Consider the following 14178-nt stretch of genomic DNA (forward strand, 5'->3'; position numbering starts at 1 on the left):
TCTACTTTACTATTTCTTAAATAAAATTAAATGTAATTGTACTTAAATTCAAAACCACATACGTAATCTTATAAATCTAAATAATCTCTTAGCAAATCTTCATCTCTTTCAAAACAATTAATTGTAACGTTGATTCTGTGTATGTAGCAAACAGACTAAACCAGAAAGACATGACAACAATTTCTCTGTTATCCAATGTGACAACTATGTTTCTCACTCAGCATAACCAGTCTCTCAGAAGAGTAATGTATATCACAGATTCTCTCAGTTTTCATTAGTACACTATCTCAATTTCTCCAGGGAAATTATCTTTGAACAACATATCACTCTGCCCTTGGAACCATCAAACTGACATTTGACAAAACTGTGGAAGGCTCCTAAGTTAAATTTAAAACTCTGTTAAACCTTGCCTTACACATCTCATTGAGCTCTAGGCTCCCACAGAAACAGCTAGGAAGGCCAAGAGCAGAGGCTGATGGGAAAACTTTTAGCACTGGTCAATATATTATACATGGGGAAAATATCATTCTCTTTTTTATCTGCTGGCAGAAAAGTTTGGGGAATATAGAACCTGCTGTAACCTAAATGAAAATAAAAAAAAAAAAAAGTTACTGCACTGATTCTTGTGCTTAGAACATTTTTTAAATTGTATATGTAGATGCACACAGCCGGGGGAGGGTTTATGCCAATGTATTAGATTTTACGGTTTGTCATCAGTATCAATAGCCCATCATGTTATAAAATATGCAGCATCTTTCCAATCATTCTAACTTCATATAAATGTGGATTAATAAAATGACAGCTAAGGACATATTGATTAGCACAAACTAAATTAATAGATCTGTTTCTTAAATTAAGTTTTGACCTTAATGATGATTCAAGCTGCAAAAACTTAGCACCTCACTGAAATCCCACAATAAACTCTAATCTTATGCTACAACTTCTCTAGGACTCTAGGGGTGAAAGTTGGTAGGGTTATGAGGACAGTTTGCTTCAGCAAGGTCAGCTGGGTTTTTAGGTCAATAAAACAGAACAGAAATTGCACCTTTGACTGCTGAACAAATGTTTCTGCATACCAATCATTGAATTCCAGTGAAATCAACTATAATGACAACCACAGACCATAATATCTTTCTTTAAGCTCTTTCTGGCTAGACAGATTTTCAATCTATGTTGAGTATGTTCTGACAGCAACTCCAAAGTGGTCATATTCAGACAATAATTTCATCATAGACAACTCTAGAGTAAATGCATTTAATTAATTTCTGGAAGACTCTGAAAATAAATAGTTTAAGTAAAACAAAACAAAACAAAGGCCAACAAAACAAACAACCAGTTTGAAGGCATCCATGTCAGAAACCTCTCCAATGCATCTGAACCATGAAATGTGAACTGTGCTTGGTTTTGAGACTAAGATACCAAAACTCTCACAAACTGACAAGCTCTGCTTCTACATGAATAAAGAACAATGCTGTGCAGAAAGTATATATTGATGTTAAAACTCTGAAAGCTTTAGATCTGAACACATTATAGAGGCAGACTGGACATTTGCATGATTCTAGTCAAATGTTCTGCATGGCAACCTCATACCTGGACCCATATCTGCAAATGCAAAACTTTGGTACCTGAAATCCACCTAGAAAGTCTTTGCAGTACATACACTCCTTTATACTCCAGTATGATTGATCTGTGAAGAAGTAAACACTTTCTACTTTGATAATGATTGAAAACCAGGTCTGTTCCTGTCCAAAACAAAGCTCCTTCTGTACAGGAGACAAAGCCTTGTGCAAGTTTCAATCAGCAATTTCAGATATTGAAAAACAAGGGATCATCTTAAGACTATAGAACTGTCTTAAATACCTGTCACAGGAAAAAAAAAGGAAAAAAAAAAAAAAGCTACAATCTCAAATGAATGGGGAAAGAAAGAAGCAGATGAACCTGTAGTCCAAACTATATAAAGTTATTAGTTTCTAAAATACCAAGTAGATGGTTTAAGAATTGCTAATTTACACTTAACATGAGAAAGAAAAAATAGCATCAAGGCCTACTAAGAGAAGAAAACGTTGACTAGATCAATTTTGACTTTCAGCAAGCACCACAACATATGTAATAATACTTGATAAGATTACTTAAAAACAGTGCACAAGCACAAACACTAGCTAAACTAATCTGAAACCCAGAAGTAAGAAAAACATGGATCTGACTAGATTAAGCTATATAAAAACACAGCATATAAAACATACATGTACATACATCTGCCTTGCAGTTCTGTGCCAGTCCAGAATCTGGTCAGCACAAAATAGATAAAAGTTTCTGAACCAGAAGCTGAACAACTCCAGCTCACCTATTAAGTGCGCAATAGAAGTGGTGATGGAAAGCATTAAGTCTCTGTATAAATCCCTTTATATACTATTGTCATCGTTCACTCTATCACCTACTGGCTTGGGTTGTCTACCAAAATGTTATTCCTGTTGTTGAACTCCCTAAACAAAGATAATAAAAGTAAAACTGGAAGAAGAAAAAAATCTTCACACAAAACAACATATGAATTGAATATGTTGTTATTAACATTTTTTTCTTACAGACTTTTGACAAAAGCATTCATTTACTGTGAAGTTTCTGATCTAGAAATGGAATGACCAAAAGCTTCACAATAGGGACAGGCTGAATAAATAAAATAAGAAGAAAAATAAAAGAGACAAACAGAAGTAATTAATATGGAAAGAAAATGGCCAAACAAATGAAGCATCAATGAAAACCTTAATTGCAGAAAGAGCAATTAAATAAGAGAGCAGAAAATACTGACCTGGAAGTCAAGCTGGTTGAAGTAGGGAAGAAAGCAGCAGTTTGGAGAAAAACAGATAGGAAAGAAGACAACAAAAGAGAATAAAGGGAGGAACATATTAGTTCTTTAAAAATATAACAAGCAGATGTTATAGTAGCAGATTCCATTAAAAAAAAATAAAAAAAAAAAAAAGGAAAAGGAAAGGGAAGGGAAAGCAATAAATAAAGTAAAACTTCTGCAAGAGTACATCTTTTCTGTGCACCGAATGAAACTGAAATTTCAAAGTAAAATGGCACCTTGTCAGTTGTGGACTGTGGAAAATCAGCTGTATTTATAACCATCCAAATGCATACACCAAAGGGAACAAATAAATTAGGTGGATATTGGTAGACTTGCAGTGTCACACATGTCTCATTATATACCACAACATTTTTTTTAACCTGCATAGGTTTGGTGACCCACATTCATCAAGTCTTCTCACAATAGCCAACAGCTAAACAATTTGACATCTTATTCAAAGATACCATTTAGAAGTTCACAAAGCACTGTACTTAATAATCAAATACTGTACTTAATAATCAAAGACAGAGATTGCCTCCCCACCCCCAATGCTGACAGCAATTTTTTTCCTTCAGTCTGAAGATTAAGGTTAATACTTCATCACTGAAAATACATCACTGCTTGACAACTTCTTTGTTAAAAAACACGTAACATGCCCTTTCAATTAAGTAAGGCAGAAAAGATCCCTGCCCAACACCCAGTTAGACTAATCCTTAGAGCTGTCACTAGTGCACAGTTTTTCATTCACTTATGAAGGAAATTTTTTTAAAGCCAAAAAAATACTTTTTTTTAACACAATTATTCCATATCTTGATGGTTTGTCATTTATGCAATGAATCACCAGTGCTGTGTGGACTTATTTTCATCAGAATTCAAATCCAAATCAATTCAGAATGAATTAATTGTAGTCTGAACGCCCCAAGACCTTAAATGCACATCTACAGTGTTATTAAGCAAAACTTACCACTGATATGAGAAGTGGATAACAAAAAAACAAAGTGCTTTTTTAAAAGTAAATTGCTTTTGTCTCATAGCTAGTATAGGATTTTCAAATGAATTTTCATATTGTTGTAAGCTTTGCTGAGAAGCTACACTCAATCAAGCAAATGACTGACCATCGAACATACCAGTACAGAAAAGCATATCCAAGATTTCAGCATCTACACTATGTTCTTATCACTTCATCACCAAGCTGCAGTATTTCACTCTTAAACCAGCAACAGTCTGATTAGGATTGCAATATTTATCCTTTACCAGACAGGTTAGATCATAGCCAGTTCTCTTAAAGGTGGCAGGTAATATGCTAGTCCTGCTCTATCTCGTATTATCAGCCTTTGCCTAAAACTCTTTCTGTGTTCCCAGGGATGACTAAAGTTAAAAGACCACAGTGTCCTGACCTGCTTGATAGGCACTCTGGTCTCTCCAGTAAGGGCACTCAAAGCAATTGTTAACAGTGATATTTAAATATGGTCCCACCTGAGAAAGTAGTTATTAATCTAGTTGTGTTGCTCCAAATACACTACTTTCCTGTATGGTATTTGTTGTCCCACTAAATGCTCTTTAAAACAGGGTCCAAAGAACAGCCGGAATATTGTTTACAGTGTCAGAACCTGTAAGGGCAGCCTCTCTGCTCCTTTTTCATCCTCAGTTTCACACATGCCCATGCAGTGTGCTTTCTTCTCCCATTCATTATGATTTAATCCAAAGGGGCAGAACACAGGCAATGGGATGCTGGCCTTTCTTACATTCTGAGAGCACTTAAGTTACAGCTTTCATCCTTAATGAAACCTCTCTTAATAGAAGCAATGTGTTTGCATAGAAATTTATAAGTAAGGTAAGTTAAGTAAGGTAAGTTAAGTAAGGTAAGTTAAGTAAGGTAAGTTAAGTAAGGTAAGTTAAGTAAGGTAAGTTAAGTAAGGTAAGTTAAGTAAGGTAAGTTAAGTAAGGTAAGTTAAGTAAGGTAAAGTTAACACAGAAATGAAAAGCACACAGGTTGCTAACCACATACTGTTCTTGTAAGAGCACAAGACAGTGTGGAATAATCTGGTTCTGAGGACTCAACTTGTGCACGCAGCTGCAGGTAGCCACATTTCATCATCAGGTTCATCCATGTACCAAACTGCATCTTAAAATAAGTTACACATTATCACAGAATGTCAGGGATTGGAAGGGACCTCAAAAGATCATCTAGTCCAACCCCCTGCCGGAGCAGGAAGACCTAGATGAGGTTACACAGGAAGGTGTCCAGGCAGGTTTAGAATGTCTCCAGAGTAGCAGACTCCACAACCCCCCTGGGCAGCCTGTTCCAGTGTCTGTTACCCTCACTGAGAAGAAGTTCCTTCTCAAATTTAAGTGGAAACTCTTGTGTTCCAGTTTCAACCCATTACCCCTTGTCCTACCATTGGTTGTCACCGAGAAGAGCCTGGCTCCATCCTCCTGACACTCACCCTTCATATATTTGTAAACATTAATGAGGTCACCCCTCAGTCTCCTCTTCTCCAAGTTAAAGAGACCCAGCTCTCTCAGCCTTTCCTCACACAGGAGATGCTCCACTCCCTTAATCATCTTGGTTGCCTGCGCTGGACTCTCTCCAGCAGTTCCCTGTCCTTCTGGAACTGAGGGGCCCAGAACTGGACACAATATTCCAGATGTGGTCTCACCAGGGCGGAGTAGAGGGGAAGGAGAACCTCTCTGACCTACTGACCACCCCCCTTCTAATACACCCCAGGATGCCATTGGCCTTCCTGGCCACAAGGGCACAGTGCTGGCTCATGGTCATCCTGCTGTCCACCAGGACCCCCACTGGCATCTTAAGTGATGCAACTTAGAAGTGTGATAGTTTCTGAAGCAAGAAAATCACATTAAAAGATAACTTCCTTTTTTTTTTTTTTTCTCCTAGTTTACAATAATTAACTTATATATACTGTGTGTGTAGGAATTTGGAATTAATCTTGAAAGCTGCAGTTAAGTTAAATCAAGGCAGAAACTGTATTAAAGTTAATAGAAATCACAAACAAATCTTAGAACATGATTATTCCCAAAAAATTGCAACCTACTGTCCTTAGCTTGGTCATGCCACAGAGAACTCATTGTAAGAATTACAGAAGCACTTAAAGGTTCATAGCAAAGCTTTACTACTTTATCACATTCAAAGTATTGCAGATCCTGTACAAATAAGTCTGTTCTTACTCAGTGTTCCAAATTATTTTCTGCTTAGTTCACTATCAACACCCTCATCAACAATAACAGACTGGAAATCAGCTTCCCAAAATTTCACTGATAAAAGTGCATTGAATAAAAAAAAATTAGTCCATTGTATAACCTGTTATAGGGTTCTCAGAGAGTAAGAAGAGGACTTACAAGGCCATAGTAATATCTCTGTAACCCTTGGTTCCTTATTTTTTGTAATAATTGTTTTGTAATCAATAACTCTCATATTTACTTCAAATAAATCTACTGAGCTATATCAATTCTTTATCTCTTTTTAATATAAAATATTTAAATCAAATTAAATCAGTCACAAGCTTCACTACTTCATCATGTTCACCTTTTGATCTTGTCATTTTAATATTCAACTATTGAACATGTACATGATTGCTACTTAATAAATCTCTTAAGATTACCTTCCTGAGCAAAAGTTTAACATGCCTACTATTGCATCTAGTGTCACACAATAATTCAGTGGGTTTTATATCCCACTGAGGATATCAGTTACTGTTTCTGTAAAAACTATACAGTCAGTTTTCACCAGCGTGCCCACACCTGCAGTCACTATATTACAAGCCTAGGTCTGTAACCACCCCTGCAGAACATGTACCAACGGATGGAATAGACAACACTTTCTTCACCACAAGAACTCAATAATTGTGTTATCTTTTTTCCAATATGCTGCTTTAAGATCCAGCAGAGCTTAGGCAGAACTCACAGCCATTCTGCACAAAGTGACCGGTCTTCATTAACAGCTCCCTCCAGCATCTGCTTTACACAACAAAATCAATGCAAACACCAGAGTATTCTAAACTCTTTCTGATGTGTTGAGAGAGGTAACTGCTAATTAAAGTTATCCTCATGTAAACATTCAGCTCTATTTCAAGTACAAATCTTCTTTCTACACTTTAAATTTGAGGTCTTTGTTCTCATGACACTTTGATAACTATAAACCATTCATTATTATCACGATTAAATCTTTGCCAAATATCTGCAGAGAGAGATAAGTTTTGGAAGAGATAACTGTGAAGGTTGCTAAGCCATCATCAGATAAAAGATGCTCTACACATCTTTCTTTCCAAGTCAGGTCTGTTTTCCTTCCCCTGAGGCAACAACATTTCCGGCAGATCTTCCCCTCTTTCATGGTAGTTGTCCCTAATAGGACAGAGAACTGTTATGTCTTGACTGGAACTAGAGCAATAATCACAACAATGACACCCCTTAAACTTCTCTTTTGGAACTATGAAGCACTTTTTTTTCTGACTTGATCACTAGAAAACAATTATATAAAATATTTCAAAACAAAAACTTCTTTCTTGCATTTGTCCAAAAGTGGCTAAGTACAGGAAGGGAACAAAGAAATCTGATCAAAATAAATTGCTTATAAATCAAATAAATTGCAGCATACCATATGGGAGAAGTTTCCAAGAACTGTTTCATTATGAAGGGCATGAAACCAATGGATCCTAAAACTCTCCTGTCCCCATTAAGGAAAGACTGTACAACCTTCCAAGAAATAACACAAACGCTGCCCAGTCAACATCAGAAAATATTCATTTGAAGCCAACAAAGACTACAAAAACACTGAGAAATAGTTATCACTATTATTAAATAGTCATGAGACTTGTTAGAAATACTTTCCGATACTTTTCAGGACTCTGAGAACCAGTGATGCTGTTCACACTGACAAAACAAGCGTGAGGACAGATTTGATTTAGCACTCCAACAAGGTTTTCTGGGAAGGTTGTTGTTGCTGTACATTGCATATGGCTTTTCCTATATGTGTTCCTTTTAGGGAGACTGCTTAAAAAGTGGAAACCTTAAATTGTTCTGAAGTCAGCAGACAGGAGATACAGTTCTGAGGTAGCCTTTCTTTTTTTTCAATTTCTGATTCAATTTTACAAGACATAACAAATATTCTGTTAAAAACGTATTCTGCTCTGCAGTGAAGATCAATAAAATAAAAATGCCATTCAATGTAAGACAAATACAAGAATTACCTTTCTAACTCAGCAATTTTCTTATCTTTGTCATTCTTCTCGTTTTCTACTTCCTTGAGTATTTCTAGAAGTCTGTCAACCTCAGCCTGAGCTTTGCCACATTCTTCTCTATAGTAAGATGCCTCTTTATCAAGCTGTTTCATTCTGTCTGCAAATTCTGGATTCATCCGTGCCTCCTCTTCAGCCTCATGAGCCTTCATTTAAATAAAAAAAAAAAAAAAACAAACATAAGGATGACAATAATTTATATAGCTTAGGGACCTTTACTTCTTCAGTCTCAGAGCTTGAATTTTCATTAAAAGGATTATGGGTATTTCTGTCTGATGGCTATTTTCTACAGAAGCATTATAAAAAGGAATGAAAATCTCTTCATAGTCTAAAATTATAGTCAATGCTACCAACCTTGAGGAAGGACGGGATTTATTAATGTTTTTTTACATATTAAATCAATCATACTTTAAGGGTGTGGTTTTGTTTTTAATAAAAGAATCATCTTGTAATTTATTTAACTCACACTAGCCTTTTAAAGTGTTTTAAATACATAAGCAATTTCTTAATAAAGTATATTATCTCTCTTTCCCCATATATATACACTGTTTTTATGCAGTGTTGGTTTTAGAAGACATACCAATAAGCTAAAAAGTTGCTTTCAGCAGACATTTTACCCGATAATCCTTTTTCTCCTATCATTAATACTTAACCTGAAACATCAGAAGAACAAGCCCATTGGTGAAAACGGCACAAACCTGGCAAACACATGCATGGGTGGGTGGCAATTTCACAGACGAGAAAGAAGGCAATGAATACAACAACAGTGCAGAGCCCAATCTTACTCCCATCAAACCTAATGGCAAAAACCCAATTAACTTCAATGGGAGCATGATCTGGCATCAAGTGCTTTAAACTGTTGGCTGGAATAATCACAGACAGATGGAAACAACAATGCACTGCAATGCTTAGCCTACCCCTTGCTTCCCATTATTCCTAATTGGCATCTTGAAAGAGCAGGCAAGGAAAAAACAAGTAGTTTAAGGCAGTGCACATTAAACATAGAAAATTCAGATAACATTCTCTGAACATATGGGAATTTTACAGAAATTCAGGATATTTAGAACTGAAGGTCCTCCAACTATCTTACTAGGCAGAGATGTGGATTTATTTATCCTCTTAATTTCAGGGAACAGACAATGCAAGCAAGCAACGAAAGAAATGCAGATCAAAATGAAACATGCTTGGTTTGGAAAGAATTAATATAAACTACAGATACTAGGATGTTTATATTCTTTGCAATGGTTAAAATCTTCTATATAAATAAAGAACAAGTCTCAGTTTGGTATAAATACAACAACTAAAAAAAATGAAATTACTAGAAAAGGAACTTAGGAGGTTTGCATGTAACATATCATTTAAGCATGAGGATAAGTAAAAACATAGTAGATTTTAAGTGTTATTTATCCCGCTGAGAGATTGTTTACCAAAATAAGTCAAGGAAATTACATGAGAAGCCTACTAAACTCACTGGCCTTGCTCTTCAAATTGTCTATTTTGGATTATAATATGTGCTCCAGCCCTGAATTCTATGCAGATACAGGACTTTTCTTAACACAGGGCTCATTCCAAGTAACATCCAAAGGGTAGCTTGATTTTACTGTTTGAGTGAGATGCTAGCAACAGATTCCTGCCCATCTTCATAAATCTTCCTGTTTTAATACTAAACTTTGATATATTTTATATCTGGTGTTGTGTCAAGAAATTTATTTACAGCTAGCTTTGTAATTTTTTAAGTGAATGCAATACTCAGACTCAGGGCCAATAATGTGAGAGCCTGTGTACCAATTTCCAGCTGCAAACCACTTTGATTTTCCATCAGCTCTATTAAGATATTACACAATGTTTTATTTCTCCTGAATAAACACTAAGTGTTCTTTTGCAAAGAAAAAAAATAATTCCATATGTTGGTAAAGGTAAATTCACTCTAGGAAAAAAAAAATACAACCTAACTTCCACCTTTAAGATACTAAGAAACATGCAAAGAGCACGTTGTTCACTACTGATCTTTGATTTTTCCTCCCATCCCAAGGGTAGATCCAGAATTTTGCAATTCCAATCTAGAGGCTATCACACTTTTGTATTCCTCCCTATCACCTTCTGTTCATTTTTGGGTATAATTCACTTATTAGCCAACCTTGCTTCCATCATTTCATAAACAGCCAAAACACCCACCTTCTTGCCTCTAACCAGTCTTCACTTTAGCAGATAGGAACTCTCAGCTTCAGCCTAAACTGCATCTCTACCCCAGTTTTAACCCAGGAGAAGCAGCAATGCAGAACTGATAGAGAAGCCTGTTTTGGTTTGGTTTTTTTTCTGCTGCTCATTGCCACACGGGACTTTCTATGATAAAATATATAATTGGGTGAGAACATAATAGCATCAGCAATGCAAAGGTGCCAAATGTTTAGCTATCATAGAATATTCCTGTCACACAGCAGCTCAGAAATGTACTGAACAAATTATCTGCTGCACAGCTTAACTAAAATATCACCTGAAATAATATCTATAAATTATATTCCTCAATTTAGCCTTAGAATCCTTGGGTCAATAGCATGCTAAGGAAATTAATGTCAAGTTGCAAAAGTATTTTCAATTCTTATGCTTTCTATGGTACTTATGCCGTTCCATATTTGTGGGATGTGGTTTTGGAAAAATTGGTAGCACAAACTTGGTCATTGTATTTCCCCATGGTTTTCAACATGAAGTGGAACCTATAAGGTATGATTAAATCTAATGTGATGTAAGTAGCCAACCTACACAGGGTTTTGAGGAGCAGCACAATTATCCATAATGTCACATATCAATCAAGATAAACATCCAGTTGAAAGACAAGCATCATATTATTCTAATCTTCTTAAAATATATATATATCCCAGTATTGCAAACCACCAATTAAGTCGGTTGCCTCTGTTTTTACAAGCACTTCCTATAGAACATTTTTGGACTATCGGCAGGAATCAGATTTCTACAATACAAGGACATTGCCTTAAAGAAGGAGGAAAGTTAGATAAAAAGGGAGAGCAAGAACATCAAACATTTTTGGAAAAAGAGCTTTGTGCAGGTGGTACTCTACCTTGCAATGAGTCCCTTGAAGGGAATTGTCATGTTGTAAACAAAGCTGCTGACATTACAAGAAAGCAAAATACAATCCGTCTGACATTCCTCAGACAAAGGCATAGCATTACTTACAGCCCTATTCTATTTTATGGCTTTGAAAGATGTGTTTGGATTTGAACTAGGCACTTGGGTTTTTTTTTTTTGGTTTGTTGGTTTTGGTTTTTTTCTTTTCAAGTTGTTATATACAGATCGGGGGTGATTTGTTGACAGATGGAACTTGACTTTTGAGGTCGAACAGTAGGCACAAAGGAGATGAAAGGCCGCTCAGCTGATGTTGACCCTGCCCCTGTCCAGCCAGGGCAGATTGCTTTGGCTTTTTGTGGGTTGTAGGGGACAGGCTTAGATCACTTCTAACCAGAAGCTGCACGGTTATGACATGAATCAGGAAGTCTCTAGCTATTATTGCTGTCCTCTTTTATATATATATATTTCCCCCCCTTCATTTCTGTCTCTTTTTGTCCCTAGGTTCTCTCTTTTCTTGGGAAGAATACATTTTCTGTTTTGATGGGGCTTTTACGTAGAAGAGTGACTGGTTCACGCATACCTTTCAGCAGCAAAGTAATTGATCTCTGTATCTGTAAACGATAATACATGTGTGTGCAGATTAGGCTAGTTTGAAACTAGCACACTTGGTTTATGATGTTCTGTGATTGTGGTGTTGTATGTTATTTTTACAATTCAATAAAAATAGCATATCACTCTACTAAGTTCACTAAGATCACTAATTTTTACAGTAATTATGTATCTTTCTGATATTTGCTAAGCACTACAAACACTTTAGAATTAAATTAACATCCTTATGTAAACTACAAATATCCTACAAAACACCATAACAGTGTGGCACAAACATGCAACGTGAATTATTTAGTCTATTAAAATGTTACAGTACAATCATGCATTATTTTGCAGAACAGAAATAGATGGATATAGTATTTGTTTTTTAAAGCTTCAGACACAAACATACACAGATATCAACCAAGTACTTAATGAAAAAATAAACAGAACAGCAGAATTTACATGCAAGAAATTACTTTGTAAGATCCTTCAAATTTTATTACTTTCTATAATAAACTAAAAAAAAAAAATTGTTGTCACCTTAAATTTTTTATATTCTCCTTAAAATTCAAAGCTTTTTAAAATTAACTTCGGGGACTGGTCTAAGCAATTTAGAGTGGATCCTGCAAGTAATCTAAATTTTAATCTGACATAGCTGTGATAGAGCATTTGGAAAATTAAGTCATTATTTAGAAAAAGGTCCACCAGAACTCCAAACTAAGCACATCATTATACTTCTATTACTGTACAAAAACAATCGTGTAACTTCTAATACTTCTAATAACCAATTTTGCCAAAGAATTCATATGGTATTTCAAAAATTTCAAAACATGAAGAAATGTGCACCCAATTCTCTTAAATTCTTATTCACACAGGCAAATACACTGTGAAATCATTTGCTGTAGAGTATGCAGGATTTGGACCCCTTCTATATCATCTCCACTTTGGTACTCAAATGCATCTAAGACACTTCTATCCATTGCTGTATTTTAAAACCATTAGATTCAGCAATAAATGAAAGTCTTGGAGGTGATACCTGTCTGACACAGTGGAAAAAAAAAACACATTCCAACAAAAAGAAAATACTACATTACTTCATGGGCTAAAAAAGGTCTACTCAGAGATTGACTGTTATTTCTCTGACACATGTAAACAAAAAAGCATTAAAACTTCAGTATTTTAAGATTACATTACCATATTTTTTTTAGAACACTATTGTTCTCAAAAAAAAAAAAAACCCAAACAAAAGGGAAATATTCTATTAAATAATGCATTGTAATGATTTACAGTGCAAAAAAATGTTTCCGTTAACTGATATGCCATCTCAGAGAGCAAAGGTAAAATATTGGCCTTGTGGCATTCAAAGAATACATTGCCATCGATTTCAATCAAATCATGATTTCTTTTCAAGACCTTGGGTGGTCTGGGGGGAGAAGAGGATCATCACTACTTGCACTGTTCAAAGTAGACTGGTATAAGTAGGAGAAGAAAGAAGATGAGCAAGAAAAGTTTATTTAGGAAAACCTGTCTCACGGATATACTATAATTGCTGCCCAGTGCCAAAGGAAAAGGATCTTGCATCCATTATTTCAGAAATGCCAACAGGCTGTCCTCTTGAAAATTAAGCACATAGAGGCAGAAAAAAAAAAAAAAAAAAAAAAAAGGACTGACCAACTTTGAAATACCGCACACAAATAGACTAAGTAACAAATTCCATACAGCAAAATAACTAATACTGAAATAATGACTGGAAAGTATTTATGAAATTCAAGAGAAAAACAAACACCAAAAAAACCTCCAGTCCAAAAAGACATGCACAGTAGGAGTGCAAATGAAATGAACAGAAACAGAACTACCACAAAGTTTATCCAAGATGATACAGCAAAAAGTGGGGAAAAGCTCCTTGACCGGCAGTGTGCTGGATGCCAGAGGCGATAATATCAGGTCTTATGCTACTTACAATCAATTTATAACTGGATTCTAAAAGCAGTTAAGCAATAACTTTATCAAACACACCACATTCCGTGGGACACTTCCCATACATAAGTCATGACATGTCCATTCCAGGGTTAGAAGCTACAGAACTTAGCAATAAGTTCCAAAGCTGGAATCCTGGTCCGCTGACACTCATAGCAAAATTCCTTTTGACTTCAGTGTAGGCAATACCTTCCCTAATGTATCATATCACGTTACTTAAGCTACAAAACCAGTTCTTCTATGTATACTACCCAATTACATGGTAATTCCAACTATGATTACTACATAAACTACAGTTTGTAAATTGCTATTACAGTTACATCTTTTTTCCTATCCTGTGATGCTCACAGAACATTATATGTAAGTCTAAAACTCAGATGAAAAAATGAAAGCTGTTCTCCGCAGAGAGAATGTTTGTTACTATTC

At 35.5% G+C, this 14178-nt stretch overlaps 1 protein-coding gene across 1 annotated transcript in view; it reads right to left on the minus strand.

Moving 5' to 3' along the window:
* ERC2 (ELKS/RAB6-interacting/CAST family member 2) overlaps nt 1–14178 on the minus strand; it is a gene marked incomplete at its 3' end in the record, with an annotated part of 314399 nt that overhangs the window by 144003 nt on the left and 156218 nt on the right. The window contains exons 13-14 of the mRNA XM_082060309.1: nt 9018–9047; nt 8053–8246 (exon numbers count right to left, since the gene is read on the minus strand). Coding sequence (XP_081916435.1) covers nt 8053–8246; nt 9018–9047 — 224 coding nt within the window. The remainder of the gene's footprint in view (nt 1–8052; nt 8247–9017; nt 9048–14178) is intronic.

This window comes from Streptopelia decaocto, assembly GCF_964273445.1.
Source record: "Streptopelia decaocto genome assembly, chromosome: 8".
Classification (NCBI taxonomy): Eukaryota; Metazoa; Chordata; class Aves; order Columbiformes; family Columbidae; genus Streptopelia; species Streptopelia decaocto.